This window comes from Myxocyprinus asiaticus, chromosome 39 (assembly GCF_019703515.2).
Source record: "Myxocyprinus asiaticus isolate MX2 ecotype Aquarium Trade chromosome 39, UBuf_Myxa_2, whole genome shotgun sequence".
NCBI classification, from domain to species: domain Eukaryota; kingdom Metazoa; phylum Chordata; class Actinopteri; order Cypriniformes; family Catostomidae; genus Myxocyprinus; species Myxocyprinus asiaticus.
The window spans coordinates 29879803-29900294 of NC_059382.1; the positions used below are offsets into that span (position 1 = coordinate 29879803).

General features: G+C 40.8%; 1 protein-coding gene across 2 annotated transcripts in view; it reads left to right on the plus strand.

The window, feature by feature from the left end:
• LOC127430025 (high affinity cationic amino acid transporter 1-like) overlaps positions 1-19500 on the plus strand; it is a 52704-nt gene extending 33204 nt beyond the window's left edge. The window contains exons 8-12 of one of the 2 annotated variants that reach the window (XM_051679435.1): positions 1272-1374; positions 3154-3362; positions 11707-11858; positions 12502-12610; positions 15196-15419. In XM_051679435.1, coding sequence (XP_051535395.1) covers positions 1272-1374; positions 3154-3362; positions 11707-11858; positions 12502-12610; positions 15196-15275 — 653 coding nt within the window. In that variant the 3' untranslated portion in view covers positions 15276-15419. Of the gene's footprint in view, positions 1-1271; positions 1375-3153; positions 3363-11706; positions 11859-12501; positions 12611-15195 lie in introns of both variants that reach the window. The other variant, XM_051679434.1, reaches the window with a different exon arrangement.
• Positions 19501-20492: the final 992 nt, after the last annotated feature.

Consider the following 20492-nt stretch of genomic DNA (forward strand, 5'->3'; position numbering starts at 1 on the left):
TGTTCACTTCGAATTTCGTTTTGCATCCGTCTGCGGTGTTTAAAAATATTTATTTATTTATTTATTTATTTGTGTAAACATGCTAGATGGACACATGTGACTGTGGCACCGCATTCCACTCTTTTTTCACCGTCTCATGCAGGAGCGCCATGCTTTTAAAATGCTTTGTCAAGATAAGTAAGGGATAATGTACAGTCAGCCAGTTGTAATGGCAAAATAAACCCCGACAGGGTGGTCAGGACCCGACTTGAAGCGAATGGGTCTTGTATCAGCCTGAATGGGTTTATTTTGCGATAACAAATCGGCTGACTGTACATTATCCTGCTTATTACATGCCTACTAACCAAATAAATAAATAAACATAAAATATTGATTTGCATTGAAATTCTGTAATTATGTGAGAAGAAATTAATTATTGAACAGTTTAAAAATCTAATTCTGTTTTGCGTCGGAGTTCTGTTGGTGTTTATTTTGTGAAAATGATCGTCTGATTGCTCATTAATGCATCTTATTACAAGACTACTTGCCCAGTAAATAAATAAATACATATGAAACATTTGATTTGAGTTAAAATTATTTTATTAGTTTACATGTAGAGATTGCACAGTGATCCGAGAAGCAGGAAAGATGGCTCACAATACCCGGATGAGCGTTCTGATACTTGGATGTGCAGTTGTTACCGAGAAATATCAGACCACTAGATGGCGCCATTGACCAATTTAGAATAGAGTATTCCAGAGAGCCGAGTAATAAAAGAACTTAAACTTTTATAAATGTGCTTCCTTTGAGGAACCTGCATTATGTTCCATTTGTTGCACTACGTCTAGCTTTTTTTTTTTATAATGCAATATCATGTGCAGACTGAACAGCCCCTACGTATGTTTCTAAAATATTCTTCTACCCTCGAAATGTATTTTCGATGTAGCTTATATACATGTTACATTTACCCAACACAACTTATAGAACATTCAAGGTATGCATTTAATCAGTATGTAAGAGAGCATACTGTAATTTGTTAGCAGTTTGCTAAATGAAGAATACAACTGCAACAAGGATGTGAGTTTACATGTTTAAACTGCTCTTTTTACTAGAATCTCTTTTAATAAGATCCATGACTAAGATCCATTTCTTCATCTTACATCACAGATTATTTTCTATTTTTAACTGACTTGTTCTTGGTTATTATGCTTTTTTTATATTGGATTCTGAAATATTGTAATATAACAATGCCTAATCATTCTTCTGGAGTAACACTTGTGTTCCTTCTACAGCGGTGATGGCTTTCTTGTTTGATCTGAAAGATCTGGTTGACCTCATGTCCATCGGCACTCTGTTGGCATACACACTAGTTGCAGCCTGTGTCCTCGTCTTGAGGTATGCAGGACCACTTTGGAAGGATTTATTGCATTTTTTTTTTATTTATTTATTTTTTTATTTTAGGAATATTTAGCAGTAAATGAATGTGTGTTTAATAAGTTTGCAAATTCTCATCACAAGCATTGCATTGAAATTGCTCTTTATTCTTGTCACACATTTATGCAATTGATTGACATATAAACTACATTTTGTTTTATTGCCAAACTATAGGCAGTTTTTGTAGATAGCACAGTTAAGGCTAAGAAACTTTTTTTTTTTTTTTTTTTAAACACACTATAATAGAACAGTGTTTGGGAATCAAAAGCTCTGATTGCAGAATTCTGTAATCTCACCTGATAGTTATATTTAAATAGACTTTCCCTTATGAAAATTAAACATGGCTTTACAACAGTAGCCATAGTTTAACCATGGTATTTGAAGTAAAACATACTCTCCACAAAATAACCATGGTTACCACAGTCATGGTAACTACAAAATTGCTATAGTAAAACCATGGTTACTGTTTGGATACTAAGGTATAACTGTTGTAAAATGATGGTTTATTGTATCAAAACCATAGTTTCTACCAAAAAAACATAGTTACTACAGTTGTAATAATGCAATTTTACTATAGTAAAACCATAGTATCTGCCAAAAACTATAGTTACTGCTGTCATGGTTACTACAATAGTACTACAGTAAAACCATGGTTAATTTTCGTAAAGGTTAAATAAATAGGGTGACAGCAGTAAATTAAACATACTGTAAATCTATACCTAAAATACACTAATAAACTAGAAAACACCCTATTATTATTATTTTTTTTCTCCCAATTTGGAATGCCCAATTCCCAATGTGCTTTTAAGTCTTCGTGGTTGCGTAATGATTCGCCTCAGTCCGGGTGGCGGAGGACAAATCCCAGTTGCCTCCGTGTCTGTGATCGTCAACCCGCGCATCTTAACACGTGGCTTGTTGAGCACGTTGCCACGGAGACATAGTGCGTGTGGAGGCTTCACGCCATCCACCGCGGCAACCAAGCCCAACTCACCACGCGCCCCACCGAGAACAAACTACATTATAGCGATCACGAGGAGGTTACCCCATGTGACTCTACCCTCCCTAGCAACTGGGCCAATTTGCTTAGGAGACCTGGCTGGAGTCACTCAGCACACCCTGGGATTCTAACTAGCGAACTCCAGGGGTGGTAGCCAGCGTATTTACCACTGAGCTACCCAGGCCTCGAAAACACCCTATTTTATATAACTGAATCCTTACGTGAAATGTCCGAAAGCACCTATTCACTTGAATAATTTGGTTTTACCAACGCTACATGAGAGAGGTAGGATTTAGGTGAGCTTTTTTGATTACTCCACGGGCTCCATTGCTGCGTTCGCAATACAATGTGGCAAATGTAGCGTTTTATGGTGCTACACCACTGCTGTGTGGAATATGTAACTTGCTACTGGAAAAGCTGCACTATTGTCTAAATAGCTGAGCTACTGTCACGCTACTGAAAAGTGTAGTTAAGTTAGTAGTGTTGCTGCTTTTAGTTAACTTCTCCCCAACACTGGTTTAGAAATTTTTGAAAAAAAGTTGTAAATATCCTATTTTCTGTTTTGCATTCCAAAATCTAGCTGCTGGTGATGTCATTCTAATATTTGCATGCTGAATATCTATTGGGTTTGTATATCTTCAGGAAATGCAAATATAGATTTTAAAAAATGGTATACAACTCTTCAAATAAATTTATATAAAAATGCAGACTGTCTTTTTACCTGTTCTCTTACTCTCTGTCAGGTATCAACCAGAGCAGCCCAGTGTGAATGTAGAATATCAGATTGCCAGTTGTCAGGAGGACACAGAGGCTGACTCCATTAATGAGAGCAGTAATGGCTTTCTGCCTGGATCTCAAGACTTCTGCCCACTCAGCAACCTCCTCTTCCCCAAAAACACAGAGCCATCCCATCTCTCTGGCTTTACTGTCAACATCTGCACTAGCATATTAGGTCAGACTTGCACAGATGCACATTTTCAAATAAACACAGAACTTAGGGTTGCTGAAGTGACTAATTAGATACATTTAAAAAAAAAAAAAAACTGTTTAAAAAAACTTTTTAAACTGTTTATTGCAGTTAAGGACTTAAAAGTTCAGTCATTAAACTCTTCATGGTACACAAGCTGATAGGTCCTTTGATATGTAATCTGTTAGCTAATGAATTAGCACACTCACTCTTTGTCTATCGCTTTAAGTGCCTCAGTTGTTTGCAGTTAAGCCAGTTTTACTGCAGTGCACAATGAGATTTTTCTCTCTGAAACCCTCCTCAGAACCACCTGTCTACATCAAACACACAACAGTCCCCCTCAATTATTAGGAAAGTTTAAAAAGGAAAACATTTTCCCCTTTTTAACTACACAAAGCACTCATTTTTAAATGTATATATATTTATATATATATATACAGTAATGTGCAAAAGTTTTAGGCACTTAAGATGTTTCATAAAAACGTTTGTCTTAAAATGGTTATTTATATCTTCAGCTTTAGTGTGTCAATAGGAAATATACATTTTAGACTCCCAAACATTACTTTTGCAAATAGAAAAGATTAGAATAGAAGAACAAGGCGCAAGAGATGGCATGACCCCAACAGAGCCCCCCACTGAACATCGAGTCAATCTGGGATTATATGAAGAGACAGAAGCAATTGAGACAGCCTAAATAGATAAAAGAACTGTGGTGAATTCTCCAAGAAGCTTGGTACATCCTATCTGCCAACAACCAAGAAAAACGTCCTGGTTACTTTTGTAACCTCCGTTCCCTGATGGAGGGAACGAGACGTTGTGTCGATGTAGTGACACTAGGGGTCACTCTTGGGAGCCCCAAACATCTCTGCTTTTTTGAAAAGAGGCCAATGAGAATTGGCGAGTGGAATTTGCATGCCACTACCCCGGACATACGGGTATAAAAGGAGCTGGTATGCAACCACTCATTCAGGTTTTGTGCTGAGGAGCCGAGACCAGGTGCCGGCCATTTCAGCGGGTAGTTCAGTGTTGTGGCAAGAGGGACACAATGTCTCGTACCCACCATCAGGGAACGGAGGTTACGAAAGTAACCAGGACATTCCTTATCTGTCACTCACTTGACGTTGTGTCGATGTAGTGACAATAGGGGTCCCTATACAAAACGGCACAACTAGCTGAACTGTGTTGTGTGAACTGGCGGTGTGTGACGGGCAGACTGCTGTGTGCCTCGTAGCCAGCGTACCAGGCAGTCACGTAACCTCCCCCAATGCTCGGGAACAAGTCAACTGCCCAACTATAGGGACAGGCTAGCCCAGCCGAGGCCTCTTTTCCCTCTCTTTTCTCCACAAAAAGAGTGGAATTTGATAACTGACTTGGAGCCATAAGTGTCTGCATCGGGGGGTGTCTCTCCCAAGGGTAAGACACCGCAGAGACCACACCCCGCCCAAAAAGAGAGGGGGGGGTGTATTTTGAGTGGAATATGTCACATGGTCTTACCGAGTCTTGTCGGAAGTATGTCATGTGGAGAGGTCCCATGGTAGGTCCTACCCAAAGGGGGAGGAGTTTCTACAAAGCATGGCGACCGGGGGCTGAGCCTGATATGCCATCATGATGGTATCAATGACCTAGTGGGCGATCCTCTGTTTGAAGACAGCGCTTCCTTTCCGCTGTCCACCAAAGCGGACAAAGAACTGCTCGGAGCTTCTAAAGCTTTGCGTACGATCCAAATAGATGCATAAAGCTCGCACCAGACACAGCAACGCTAAGGCTGGGTCTGCCTCCTGGGGTAGCGCTTGCAGGTTCACCACCTGATCCCTAAAAGGGGTCGTGGGAACCTTGGGCACATAGCCCTGTCGGGGTCTCAGGATCACATCAGAGTAACCTGGACCGAACTCCAGGCACGATTCGTTGACAGAGAACGCCTGCAGGTCCCCTACCCTCTTGATGGAAGTGAGCGCAGTCAGGAGGGCAGCCTTCAAAGAGAGTGCCTTAAGCTCAGCTGACTCCAAGGGCTCAAAGGGAGCTCCCTGTAGACCCTGAAGGACTACAGAGAGGTCCCACAGGGGGACAAGGCGTGATCTAGAGGGATTCAACCTCCTAGCGCCTCTCAGGAACCTGATGATCAAGTCGTGCATCCACAAATACTTACTATCTACTGCATCGTGATGCGCCAAAATAGCGGCTACATACACCTTCAAGGTGGAGGGGGACAGCCGCCCCTCCAGGCTCTCCTGCAGGAAGGAAAGCACTGATCCGACTGCACATCTCTGGGGGTCTTCACGTCGGGAAGAACACCACTTAGCGAACAGATGCCACTTCAAGGCATGCAGGCGCCTCATAGAGGGAGCCCTAGCCTGAGTGATCGTGTGGGGGGGCCAGTAGGGTGCTACTAGGATGACCTGCTCCTCATCCTCCCTGACCTTGCACAGGGTCTGTGCAGGTAGGCTCACTGGGGGAAGCACGTATTTGCGTAGTCCAGGGGGCCAGCTGTGTGCCAGCACATCTATACCGAGGGGTGCCTCGGTCAGGGCGTACCAGAGCGGGCAGTGGGAGGATTTCCAGGAAGCAAACAAGTCTACCTGTGCTCGACCGAATCGACTCCAAATCAGCTGGACCACCTGAGGGTGGTGTCGCCAAACAGGCCAACCTGGGAAATGGGGCGTCAAGGAACCGTGCCTTGTCCACTTCTCCCATCTCGACCAAGTTGAGCCAAAGGTGGAGCTCCTGGACCACCAGGGTAGACATCGCCTGCCCGAGAGACCGCGCCGTGACCTTTGTAGCCCAGAGAGTGAGGTCGGTCGCCGAGCGCAGTTCTTACATCAATCCCGGGTCAGAACTACCCTCGTGCAGCTCTTTTAGCGCCTTGGCTTGGTGTACTTGCAGGAGAGCCATGGCGTGCAGGGCGGAGGCGGCTTGTCCAGCGGCACCGTAGGCTCTAGCCATCAGGGACGACATAAACCTACAGGCCCTGGACGGGAGTCTTGGGAGCCCATGCCAGGTGGTGGCGCTCTGCGGACACAAGTGCACCACGAGTGCCTTGTCCACCTGGGGGATCACCGAATACCCCCTGGCCGCTCCGCCATCGAGGGTAGCGAGAGCGGGGGAGCTGAAAGACCGGGACCGGGCAGTAAAAGGTGCCTCCCACAATCTTGTCAGCTCCTCATGCACTTCCGGAAAGAAAGGAACGGGGGTGGGGCATGGCCGTGGGCGCTGCCCCGTGCCCAGGAACCGATCATCGAGCCGCGAGGGTTCAGGGGAGAGTGGAGGGTTCCACTCTAGCCCGACACTCTCGGCCGCCCGGGAAAGCACATCCATCATTTCTGCGTCGGCGTGAGACTGGGCGACCATTCCCGAAGGAGGAAGCCGAGACGAAGCCTCTGCGTCAGACTGGACGAGCCTGCTCTCCGATGCTGCGCTCGATAACTCATTGTCTTCCGGAGCTCCGAACGAGAAGTCGAACTCGTGCTGAGACGAGCCGCCGGTCTCGTGCGAGAGCCCAATCGGGGCAAGCGAGCGTGCTGAGGAATGGGAGGTCCGTGGGGGGATACCTGGCGGAGGTGGTCCTATTGATGTCCCCAAATCGCCCCCCGGTGCTAACTGACGCGGCTTCAAACCCGTAGGTAGAAGGACCGGTGCGGGGAGCCGCTGGGGTGGCTTGCTTTCTTACGAAAGCAAGCCGCGACCGCAACGTTGCCATGGTCATGTTCTCGCAATGAGGACATGACTCATCCACGAACGATGTCTCCGCATGGGCAGTGCCCAGACACATAAGACAGCGATCGTGGCTGTCGGAAGCGGAGAGATAACGACCGCAACCAGGAATAACACACAAACGGAAAGGTGCGTCTTTAAATAGACGTTCCGTGTGTGCCGCTCTTTCAGAAAGAAAATATACTCTTTTAGAAAATACACTCTTAAATGTTCTGCCGAAGTGCCCAGGGGCGTTCTCTGCAAACCACAGATGCAGAGGGGGAGAAGCCGCTGAAATGTGCCGTAAGATCCAGCAGAGGGAGGTGAATGAACTCGGCGGATGAATTCAGTGAACAGAACCGCTCAGCTCTGAAGAGAAAATCTGAATGAGTGGTTGCATACCAGCTCCTTTTATACCCGTATGTCCGGGGTAGTGGCATGCAGATTTCACTCGCCAATTCTCATTGGTCTTTTTTCAAAAAAGCAGAGATGTTTGGGGCTCCCAAGAGTGACCCCTAGTGTCACTACATCGACACAACGTCGAGTGAGTGACAGGTAGGGAACTGTGTACCTAGGTGAATTGGGGCTGTTTTAAAGGCAAAGGTGGCCACACAAATATTGATTTAGCTTTTTTTATATTAACAGGACTTGTACTTGTACATACAATACTTGTATGATGTTAAGTAATAAATTAAAACTATTTATGGCATTATTTTTGAAGACATCCTCACTATGCAACATTTTTCACAAGTGCCTAATACTTTTGCCCAGTACTGTGTATATATAGATTTTTGGTTGTATTTAAAGCTTCTGTAAAGTGTTTAAGCTTAATAAGAAACATGTAGACATTTTACCAAACAACAGGGACAATTTGGCCATAGAAAAGGTGTCATTAGTTGAAAGGGAAGTTGTTTGCACCCCTAAACAATAAAACAAAACAGGTCGATAAACATTTACAATATCATGTGTCTTATCAATACAGCAACAGTATAAATATTAATTACAACCTGGCTACTCATCGTTATTGTATATTTAAACGGTTCCTTACCATGTACATCGAGTTCGGCAGCGATCTCCGACCACTTTTTTTCTTTTAATGGTCTGTCATGATATGACATATGAGATATGTCATACAAACATACTTGCTGACTCCAAAGAGCAACAAACCACTTCTCCAAATGCACCGTCCACAATCGCCATGCTTTTTCTGCAGAAAAAAAATTGCATCCATCCTCCGGCAAAAAAACAATTTATACCTGAACTGCACTCATTGGTCACTGCCTTGGTGGTGTGTTCCCTGCCTGATCCACAGCCAGTGATAATTTCAAGCCAGCCGGATGTGCATTTTCAGTGTTTCAAGGCATTAACTCAGCTTGGAGTCCAGACAGTCAAGTGATTAACACCTCCCGCTGAGAGGTGCTAATGGGTTCTCTGTCTCCCTCTGCCTGGCCAGTGATTATGTTAATGAAGCTAACACCTGAAAATCATTGGAAAAATCAGGTAGTGTAGAGCCATCTTAATCAAAACTATGAACCAAAAACCAATGGCAAAATTGAGAAAGAACCAATTGAAACAGGACACATGACAAAACATGAAGATCACATGGCAAATTCATAATAAAAAAAGTCAACACCAAGACAAGAGAAAAAACACCAACAAAAATTTAAAATAAAGGACATGACCTAAATCAAGAACACATGAAACCATAAATCAGAGCTGCTTATAAAAGCATGAACTGTACAGCATAAATAGATGAAACATGACATAATGCGTTACATGGTCCTCGTCCTAAGGTCTGCTCCTGAGGCCCAAAAACAGACCTGAAGGAGACTCTGAGATATTGTCTGTAGATTTGTTGAATTTTCAGCAACAAAGGAATTATATGCAAGGGCAAAAAAAAAAAAAAAAAACAGGCAATTGAAACGGAGCTGAAATACCAGAAGGGTAATGTAAACGAGGTTGAGTCCAGGGCATAAATCCAGACCAGGGGTTTGAACTAGTCCTCGAACTAGGGGAAGGACGTGGACCTGAATGTCCTTGTGGTCCATGATGACCAGGCGCTTTAAAGGGTCGAGGCGTTGACAGATGTACTGGATTAGTTTGACCGAGAACAGGTGGTTTTTTAAGACCAGATATGTCCTGGGGAACAGTCAAAAAGTCCGGTCAGGAGCAGATTTTGGTGTCTCCAGGTCAGAATTAAACTCGGGAGGCTTTGGGTCAGGAGCAGACTTGGTGGGCTTTGAGTTAGGATCGGTCAAGACAGGGAGCTCAGGTGTAGTCAAGACAGGAAACTGAGAGGTATGAGCTGTAGCAGGAAACACCATGGATGTTTTGGATGCAGGCAACTCAAATTCAGAGCATTGGATTCAGCAGAGACTTTGGACATGGGCACTGGAAACTCAGAGAGTACTGAGGGTGACTTAATAGCAGCAGACTCTGCTTCAGGGAAGACTCTGACTCGAGATCAGCTGGTGTTGTAGGAGTCTGGGGGACTGACTGGACTGTTGATCTGGGCTCAAACTTGGACTCAGTATCTGAAACAGCAATATGGGAGACAAAGAAAGGCACTTGAAGGCATGGGACAGGGACAAGAACAGAAACCATAAAAGGGACTGGAACAGGGATAACAAGGGGGGATATTACTTATGCTGACGAAACAGACATTGATTTGGATAAAACTGGCTTGTACAGTAAAGTCGTGACTGGCAGGGCAGTGTGGCCAGGCGGGACTGACAGGGAAGCAACTAGCATAGGGACTCTGAGGGTGGAGCCACTTGAGACTCAGGGGGAGGAGCCATTGGGGACTAAGGGGGAGTAGCCACTGGGGACTCAGAGATCACGGTGATCAAGGCAGCTGGGCACTCAGACAGTGAGGTCAGGGAAGCCAAGGACTTGGACAAGGTCAAGACGGAAATGTAGCGACTGGACTCCTCCTCCTTCTTCGTCTTCTCTTCCTAGCATTAGGCTGGGTAGGCATTGATGATGGACGTGAAGAGAGTAGAACACTAAAAATCAACATGGTGGGAGAAAAGTGCTCCTTAATAGAGATTTATCAGGAATTATAGGAATTATCAGGCTGAAGCAATTCCGCTGTGGGCACTAGCGATTCTTGTCAAACATAGGCACTGCAGAGTCAGTCTCTCTATAGTCCTCAGTGGAACTGTTCAGTTCTCATCGATAACTACCACGGTAAAGGTATAGCCATTTTCTCCCAGTGCAAGATCCATGAAGGTCAACAAACTTGACCCAACTTTGGCTTTCAGCAGACACGATCTTAGGGGTTCTTTGTGGACATTCCGATAGAGGCTTATTAGAGCAGCCTAATAATTAAAGCGCACCTTATTGGATAAGAACACAAAATTCCTCTGTGTAATCCTCAATAGACCATTCTCCCTGACAGAGAGAGAGAAGCCTTGCTGCTGGGTTCATGATAAACAGGTATGGTATTCTGTAACGTTGTAGTCCCGAAATGTGATTAAAGAACCCAAGTGCCGCTGGAAAAGTGAAACACAAAAAAGCAGACACAAAGACTAAAAAGACATAAAGACTATGTACAACAAAGCTATCCAGACTCACAAACACATAGTACTTTGTCTAGTATTGTTTGTGTAACAAGGAGACAAGGGCCTGTATGTACACACAGACATGGGCTAACTGGATAATGAGATAATTGTAAACAACCAATCACAAAACATAACTAATTAACAAGATAGGCTAATCAAAACGATGAACCAATGGCAAAACAAGACAGAACCAAATGGAAACGGGACACGTGACAAAAAAGGATGATCACATGGCAAATTCATAATAAAAGTCCACATCAAAACAAGACACATGCTGAGTTCGGAATGGCATACTACCCATACTACTCTTACTACTTCTACCATATATGTCTATGGCAGAAATAGTAAGAGTAGTATGGTAGTATGCCATTCCGAACTCAGCCACATAAAACACCAACAGAAATACAAAATAAAGGACATGACCTAAATAAAGAAAACATGAAGCTACAAAACATAGCTGCTAATAAAAGCATGAACTGTTTATGCTAATTACAGCATAAATAGACTTAACATGACATAATACATTACACTGAGAAAATAAAAGGTTATTTATGAAAAAAAATGCATACAAATTAAAATATTTATAAATGGAATATGTTGGACCAATAACATATTATACGGATTAAAATTCAGTTTGAAATAAATTGCATTATCGTGGCAGATGTATAAAGCATTGATTAGACAATACAAATGTGGCGTAAAAATGAAATATATTGTTTTTATTCTCATGTCATTAAACAAGACTACTATTTTTCACTGAGTTTGTGCACTGCTTGTGCTTTTTGAATCGTGCTGCCATCTATTAACAAATTTGTTAAAAACAAATGTACTTCAAGCTTGAATTGCTTGTTTGGTAGGAAAACCCATACTTTTATTACTGTATTTATGTAAGCATCAGGGGGCATGAATAATTGTATTTATTTATTTATTTATTGCAGTTTCCTATAAATAGTCCTAGCAGAAATACATATGTTAACAGTCTACATCACACTTGAAATCTTATACTGCAATGTAATGTCAATCAATGTGTATGTATTATATACAAGTCATGTTTTTCCTCTCTCTCTCTCTCTCCTCAGGTGTGTTGGTGTGTGTGTTCTGTGTAGTGGCGGTGCAGGGTGGCTTTCAAGTCTGGTCTCTGGCTGTTCTTGGAGCTCTGGCCGTGGTTTGTTTCATCATCACCATGATAATATGGAGGCAGCCTGAGAGCAAGGCCAAACTGTCCTTTAAGGTAAATAAAAACCTGCGTGAACACACAGAGGGGTCAGTTCACCAAGTATTAATTGCACCTGCTGAAAGCACTGTTTATTTTTAGGCGCTGTTTTAGAACTTATAAATGAATAATGCAAAACAGGCAACGGTGCACAATATATGCATAGTTATAATGCTTCTCCTCCATTAGATCATCATTTGATGAATTACAGCTGCCATGACCAATAAAACATGTACACAACATCTCTTTAAAAACATATTCTGTTAAACACCTGCTTTGCTCAACTGGTAATAGCGCGACATTAATTGTGACAGGTAAATAACATAGAGTTTTGTGTATAAAGCACATAATCTATGATGATTCTAATAAACGTAGAAATGAAAGTTTGCGCTGAAAAGAGTGGCATTTACATTATTTTGTAAATATGGCACAACACTATCTCAGCACTGTTTGCATTTTGTTGTGCTGGATTGCAGGTGGTTAGTGAATAATAAATACGGAAATGAAAAATAGTGAATAGTGAAAAAAAATGGGTAGTGAATGGATAATGGTCATTTTTTTTTTTGTGTTGAAACTGTTTAGTGGATTTGCCCCAGAGAGTTTTATGCTTGCCTCTTGTACTCTTTATAAAGACAAGCTGACATATTTGTGCAATTTCCAGGTTCCCCTGCTGCCGTTCCTCCCTGTCCTCAGTATGTTTATTAATGTGTATCTGATGATGCAGTTGGATTCAGGCACCTGGATGCGTTTCGCCATTTGGATGGCGATAGGTTAGTCAGTTATACTGTATATCATCAGAGACTGATGATAAAATCACTGTAATGCCTGGTCTTAAGTGGCTTATTGCTTTTGTAAAATGGCAGAAAAAGCAACATGAAGTAAGAAAAAAATATATATATTTTTTTAATATTATAAAATGGATAGTTCCTGATCTACATTCTGATTGGATGAGCCATGTTTGAACTCATTGTAAAATGCTGATACATGCACACTGTGATCGCACATTCTGTATTAATCACTGTAATTAAGTTACTTTGCAACCGTAAACAGCCTACGGTTAAGATAATGAGCTGTATTCAGCCATTTGATAAAGGAACAAGCAGGAAAAAATACCCAGTAAAGACTGCGGCACAGCGATCATTTTGACCAGCTTTGCGATTTGAATTGTACTATGATAAACGTTGGATTGTATCAAAATGCTGTGCTGATCAGTGTGTGCAACACACACCCGCTAGAGGGTGCCACTTGCTCAAGCAATGCTGACTAAAGCGGTTAATGCAGTTTGCAGACTGTTTTTTTAAACGCAGAATTTTGCGATTTAGTTGTCTCAGAGCCAGAGGTCAAAGTCTGTAGGTTTCAAAGCATTTTTGATGGTCTCCACCTCTTCGTGCAAGTGCTGCTTTCACAACTGTCACATCTGTAACAACGTTTCTTTCCCCATTTATTTGAAAAACGACAATGAATAAAAATTTAATATTACTTTCTTTGAGTTCCAACCCTTCTACAGCCTGTGGCTATTATTATTTCTGGTTTGGGCATTTCAGTTCAGTTTTTACAGAGCTTGGGGTCTCCCAAAATCTCTTGTCCATTTTTGTCACGTCCGTAACGCAAGTTCATTTCCAAATCTAAACTGGAAAAACTTGTCTAGACTGAAAATTCTCTTATGTCTGAACTTTGGCAATAGTACAAACCCATTTAATATTCAACCATTTATAGCTTTTATTTCTCTAGAATAATTAAAAGAAATCTGAATTATCTGAATAAAGTCCTGGCGGTGAAAATCTGCAGCTTCTGCCTCACGCATTCTTGGCTCTAACGTGCATGACGCAGAACCTGCGCCATCCGATGGAAGGTCGAATGACAGTTGTTTGGGTGAAAAGTGCTTATCGACAATGGACAGGACAGAGCATTCTCGATATTAACCTCCAATGACATTTACACCTACATCCCCTCCCCCTCATTTTTTATTTTTATTTTTTATGTTTTGTACGGATTTACACAATTCACATGGGTCACATTTTAGGTCGAAAAAAATAAATTCCGGATTAATCTGGAAAAATCACATCCCTATATATTACCTGCCGGAGGAATTGCTAATTTCAATAATTATCAATTATAAATTTAATTCTTTACTGAACAGTAGTCTATAAAAGAATATCTGTCTATTATTAGTGCTGTTGCTGCTTTTTTATGCATTTGTGTTGTGCCTAAAAATACCCCACACCTTTTAGTAAAATCACTGGAACAATGTCATAAGTCATGCCTTTCATGGCTTATTGTATTAATAATAGTCACAAACAATTCTTCCGTCAAGAAATATAGTTAATTACTTAACATTATGCAGGTTAGGGCCAAGCAACATGATGATCAAAGAGGATAGTTCACCCAGAATTTACTCTACCCTCGTGATATCCCAGATGTGTATGACTTTCTTTCTTCACTAGAACACATTTGAAGAAAATTAGAAAAATATCTTAGCTCAGTAGGTCCTTAAAATGCAAGTGGATGGTGATTCGACTTAAAGCTCCAAAAATCACAGACAGTCAGCATAAACGTCATCGATACGACTCCTGCGGTTAAATTAATGTCTTCTAAAGCGACACGGTTGCTTTAAGAGCAGCACTTTATTTAACTGAGTAGGAGGAACGCTGTACAGAAGCTTTGTTGGTTTTGGTTTAAATCTGTATTTATCGGTTTCTTTGCTCACAATGGTGCGTTTGTGTGCTTATCCTGGATGTCTCAACCAAGAGAACAACGTAAAATTACATCCATAACATGGCAATTCGAATGCATCACACGAGAGACCGTGTGAACTTGGCACTCTTCTAAGCCTACTGGAAGCGTTGGATTATAGTTAAAAAGTAAAAAGACATTCATTTAACCGCTGGAGTCGTATCGATGACGTTTATGCTGACTGTCTGTGATTTTTGGAGCTTCAAAAGTCGGATCAACATCCACTTGCATTTTAAAGACCAACTGAGCTGAGATATTTTTCTATTTGTCTTCAAATGTGTCCTGCTCAAGAAAGAAAGTCATACACACCTGGGATAACATGAGGGTGAGTAAATAATGAGAGAATTTTCATTTTTGGGTGAACTATCCCTTTAAGACAAGGCTCATCCTGTCAGATTTTATAGCCAGAAACATCCATTTTTTAAAATGTTGAGTTTAACACCCATTTTGTCTTTTAACAGGTTGTATTGTCTTCATTCATCATTTTCCTTTTGTTTATGCTTTGTATTTAAAAACAGAACCTGCTGACTTTGCCATTTCCCTGTTGAATATTCAGATTTGTTTTAAAATATCTTTGGTTATAGTCAGAAAAATAATTACAAAGCCTTCTGCTGTCCTTCAGCTTCTTTCTTTCTTTCTAGGTTTTTTTATCTATTTTTCCTATGGGATCAGGCACAGTACAGAAGCAGCCTTGGCCAGTAACAGCACTGAAGAAAACATCGACAGATTCAAACCGATAATGACAAACGGACTTCCTGCAGCAGAGAAAGAGGCTTTTTTGAGCAACGGTATTAATGCTGCTGGAGAGGAGGACAGTGACCCTTGAAAATATACTTGAAATGCCTTTAAGTGATAGCATCATGTGCTTAGAACCTACACTTGAAGTTCAAGATGTTTGCTGCTCTACAAAATACCAAAGACTTTGTTACTACAGATCCAAAGCACCTTTAAACAGCATTACAAGACGTGATATGATAATTTATATTTACTAGATTTATTTGGGTAAAAACATGGACAGCATTACTGATTGAAAAAGGGACAGAACATATGTGCTCCGAGCATATGTAGGGAAGCACACTGCACTATTAGAACAGTTGGTTCTTCGTCTGCCAAATTGGTTTATTTTATTATTTATTTTTTGGCTTGTTTCCGTCATGCTTTCCCCATTCACTTTTAAAAGGGTCTTGAGCAAATTGCACACTGAACCAATCGTTACTCAATTTTTGTCATCAATTTGTCCTCTCAGGCATGAGGTCACGGTCTGTAGACACTTTGCAGACTTTTATGCGTTAAAGTTACTAAGCTTTCTTGCATGGGAGAAGACATTACCTGCAGGGTGGGAAATTAACACCTGCCACCAGCCAAATGTCGGTACTTATTGGGTAGTGGCGGGTAGTTTTGCCTTCTCTACCAGCCACTGTGGTGGGCGACCTGAAAAACGTCTCAGATTGCCCTTTCAACAAAGAACGGACGAAGAAAAGCTTCGCGAGTTGGACACGTTTAGTCATTCCTTCAGATTTCTAAAGATGTTTTCTTCTCATACGCACATCACAAGTGCTTTTCAAAGGGCACACGCACAGCTGCTTTGTTTCAATTTAATGTGTTGTACAATGTACATGCATTCTTTTTCATTCTAATTTTTTAGTCCACTTTAAAATGTTTAAATTTGATTCATTGAAAGAGGACTCAGATGCATTAGATTACTTCTGAAATGTAATCTGGTACTGATTACATATTACACAACTAAAATTGTAACCAGTCACGTAATCTTTTAGATGACACCTTTTGGTAATCTAGTCTGCTTCTTGATTACTTTTAGATTATTTATTGCATGATTTGATGAAAAAAGTGTTTTAAGTTCCAATTTACACTCATTTCATTAAACATATTAGTAAGTTAGTAATAACTGGAAAATTATGTAATCGCTATGCAATTTATAAATAGTAACTGTAATCTGAATATGCACATTAAACATTTAACATCTAATTACAAGTCCTTGATTTTGTTTTGTAATCTGATTACGTTAGTTCTTTACTACCCGACATATGCATACATACTGTATACACTGATGAGCCAAAACATTATGACCACTCACAGGTGAAGCGAATAACGCTGATCATCTCCTAACAAGGGCACATGTCAAGGTCTGGGTAGATTAGATGGTAAATGAACAATCAGTTATCGTAGCCAACGTGTTGAATGCAGGAGAAATGGGTAGGAGTAAAGACCTGAGCGACTTTGACAAGGGCCAAATTGTTATGGCGCGATGACTGGATCAGAGCTTCTCTGAAATGGCAAGGCTTGTGGGGTTCTCCCGGTAAGCAGTGGTGAGTACCTACTGACAGTGGTCCGAAGAAGGACAAACCACAAACTGGCGACAGGGCTGTGTTGTGCTGAGTGCCCAAGGCTCATCGATGCGCGAGGGCAACGAAGGCAATCCCGTCTGATCCGAACTGACAGAAGGTCTACTGTGGCACAAGTCACAGAAAATTTAAATGTTGGTTACGGGAGGAGTGTGTCACAACACACAGTGCATGGCACCCTGCTGCGTATGGGGCCGCATAGCCGCTGACCGCTCGGAGTGCCCAAGATGACCCCTGTCCACCGTCGAATGCACCTACAATGGGCACGCACGTGTTGGAACTGGACCTTGGAGCCGTGGAAAAAGGTCGCCTGGTCCGATGAGTCCCATTTTCTTTTACATCAGGTGGACAGCCATGTACGTGTGCGCCATTTACCTGGGGAAGTGATGGCACCAGGATGCACTGTGGGAAGACGGCAAGCCGGTGGAGGGAGTGTGATGCTCTGGGCAATGCTCTGCTTGGAAACGCTGGGTCCAGCCATTCATGTGGACATCAGTTTAACCACCTACCTAAACATCGTAGTAGACCAGGTACACCCCTTCATGGCAATGGTATTCCCTGACGGCAGTGGCCTCTTTCAGCAGAATAATGCACCCTGCTACACTGCACACATTGTTCAGGAATGGTTTGAGGAACATAATGAAGAGTTGACTTGGCCTCCAAATTCCCAAGATCAATCCGATTGAGCATCTGTGGGATGTGCTGGACTAACAAGTCCGATCCACGGTGGCTCTACATCGCAACTCACAGGACTTGAAGGATTTGCTGCAAATGTCTTGGTGCCAGATACCACAGCACACCTTCAGGGGTCTTGTAGAGTCCATGCCTCGGCGGATCACGGGATGATTTGGCGGCACGCGGAGGACCAACAGCATATTAGGCAGGTGGTCATAATGTTTTGGCTCATCAGTTTATATACTGTACATAAAAAACCACACATTTGTAGTGAGTGCTTTTTTACATCTGGATTAAAAAATGGCTGGAAAAATTGCGCTGTGTCTGTCGGCCAAAAAAGTTAATTTCTCACCCTGATTATGTGCAAACAATGTCTGGGAACTGGAAAAGAAATATCTCAATTATTCATAGGGATTACAGTGCTTATTTCTTAAATGGTTTACTGTTGTGTGCATGTTGCTTTTGTTAGCAGTTTTACATTTGTTGGGTCTGGTGTTAGGCTAATTATATATGTACAGTATTTTATTTTTTTTTAAAGTGTATTTAATTTAATTTAAGTTTTTCCTTTGGTTTTGGGTTAGAATTTGAAAACAAAAATATGGATTATGAATAATTATGTTGGATTATAAATAGTTCAATCATAAACTGCATTTTTGCAACAGCTGACGCTTTAAATTTAGGTTCATAAATACCATTTTCAAGAACAGATTTAGCAGAAACGTTATTGAGTGTATTACAGTTCAATGCACTTTGCACTGTATTTTTTCAACAATTATATAATAATCAGTTTTTCACATCAAGCAATATTAAGGGAACTGTAAATGTACTGTAAATACCTGCTGTTTTTCTTGCAATAAATTATTTTCTTGTTTGTACAGAAAATAACTTTTATATTATGTTTGTTTTGTGAGAGAGAGAGAAAAAAAAATACATTTTCATGATAGAAGAATTGTCACAAACACCTATTCTGAAAGGTCGGTCACATATGCAAAGTATTTTTATTCCTATATTATCAAGTAAGTTACCATACAAATTAAGCGCAGTACAACAAAAGTTTCTCTGCTGTTTAAGTTTCTGTTCTTGCTTCTGGAGAATATCTCTTATTGCAGGTTGCTTACAAGCTGCATGACTTGTGAAATGATGCTTGATTTCTAAAATACAATTGACCATGATGCGACGAGATCTCAATACAAAGTTTTTTCTTTCAATTAACCATTTATTAACCAACCAGAGTTTCTCAACAAGCTTGCAGAATATACCAATATACTGGTAAACCTTTACTGATGGAATGTGTTTATTTGAAATTTACAGTTGCTTTACTTACATACAGTGTATGTTTTCTTCACATTTTTCACACTCTCACTAGTTTATTTAATTTGTCTGCTAACAATGTACAAAAGTATATGGACATGTGTCACAGCAGATTGTTGTCATTTTTTTTTTTCTTCTGAAAGTTATGAAAGTTCCCACCTCTGTCATCTTCACATCTTCACAATTCTGTATAGTTAAATGGAGTTCTGCTATGGAAATGACATTTTTAAAGGTTTTTGTTTTAATTATTTTATTAATTTTTTTTATTAAATGACCTTTTTTTTTTTTTCTTGCTAAGGCTAATTTCATTGCTAACATTTTATGTATTTTATCACAAATAAAATCTTCACTCTTTTTGCATAATTACAGCTTTTTTGAAAATATTTTTGGAGATTTGTAATGACGCCTAATAAAAATGCTTTGTTCAAAAGATATATTTACCTAGATTTTTCTTGTTTTCATCAAACATCACTTGTCTAATATTTCATCTTAAGCTCTTCGCTGATACTTTTACTGGCTTTGTTATCAAGTACACTGACTTTTGAAAAAAACTTTAGGGGCAAGATTGTTTGGTGTGGTGAAAATAATGCTACAACCGTGGTACAGTCATAATTTTCATTTTCACACAATAAATGATAAAAATCTTTATTTCTTATTGTCAGTTTTAAAGGTATTTTTTATTATTATTATTATTATTATTTTTATAGGTCAGTTTTAATGTGGCTTTTATATATCAAAAGAAAAAAAAATATTTTACTTTTAACAAAAGTCAGTCCCTGGGACATTGCCTGAAGTTGAAGAAACACCAATTAATACCACTGCAATATTGTCTTATATCTGATATTGTGGTCATAATGGCCTATTTGAAATAGAGGGAATGCCTTGAGTGTTATGGCGTGATTTGTCAACTAGGGGGTGCTAAAGTTAATTAATTCGTATTGAGTGTATGTGACTGCAAACGCATACAACTTTAATGTTGAGATGAGTAAAATGTTTAGCAGTGGGTTTCACTCCTAGATGTGCTCCAGGTCATTTGTACTGCTTTGACAGTCTATCACTCACAGCCTCGTTTGTATTCCTGTCAAAAAATGTAAAATGGCTTTACTCGGTATGAATAAGCACTAGCATATTACTTAACTTCTACTTCGATAAATGTATATCTTTTGACGCAGACCTGCATTGTTACTTAATTAAAAATAGTAATAATATAAAGTCGTGAACCCATGACATGTAATTGGACTTTAAGTCAAAACTTTATAGTGACTCATTTTAACATTAAACTCTCAAAATCTTCTCTTTGTACATTCTGATGCTGTAAGACATTCACTGCTAAATATATACTGTATCAGTGCTGCAAGCCTGCAACCACAGTTTTGTGCACGTCGTGGCGCTCGAGCCACATTTAAGGTTGGCCAATCAGACTGTGACGCTCTGAAACGCTGTCTAGGTAGGCAGCTCACTGGGTTTTGAGACACTTCATTTTACACCATTCATTCCTGTGGTCGGCATCCTGTTGTGCTCGTGCTGTCTCTCTCTCTCTTCTCATCCTCGCAGTCTGATTTTGCACACT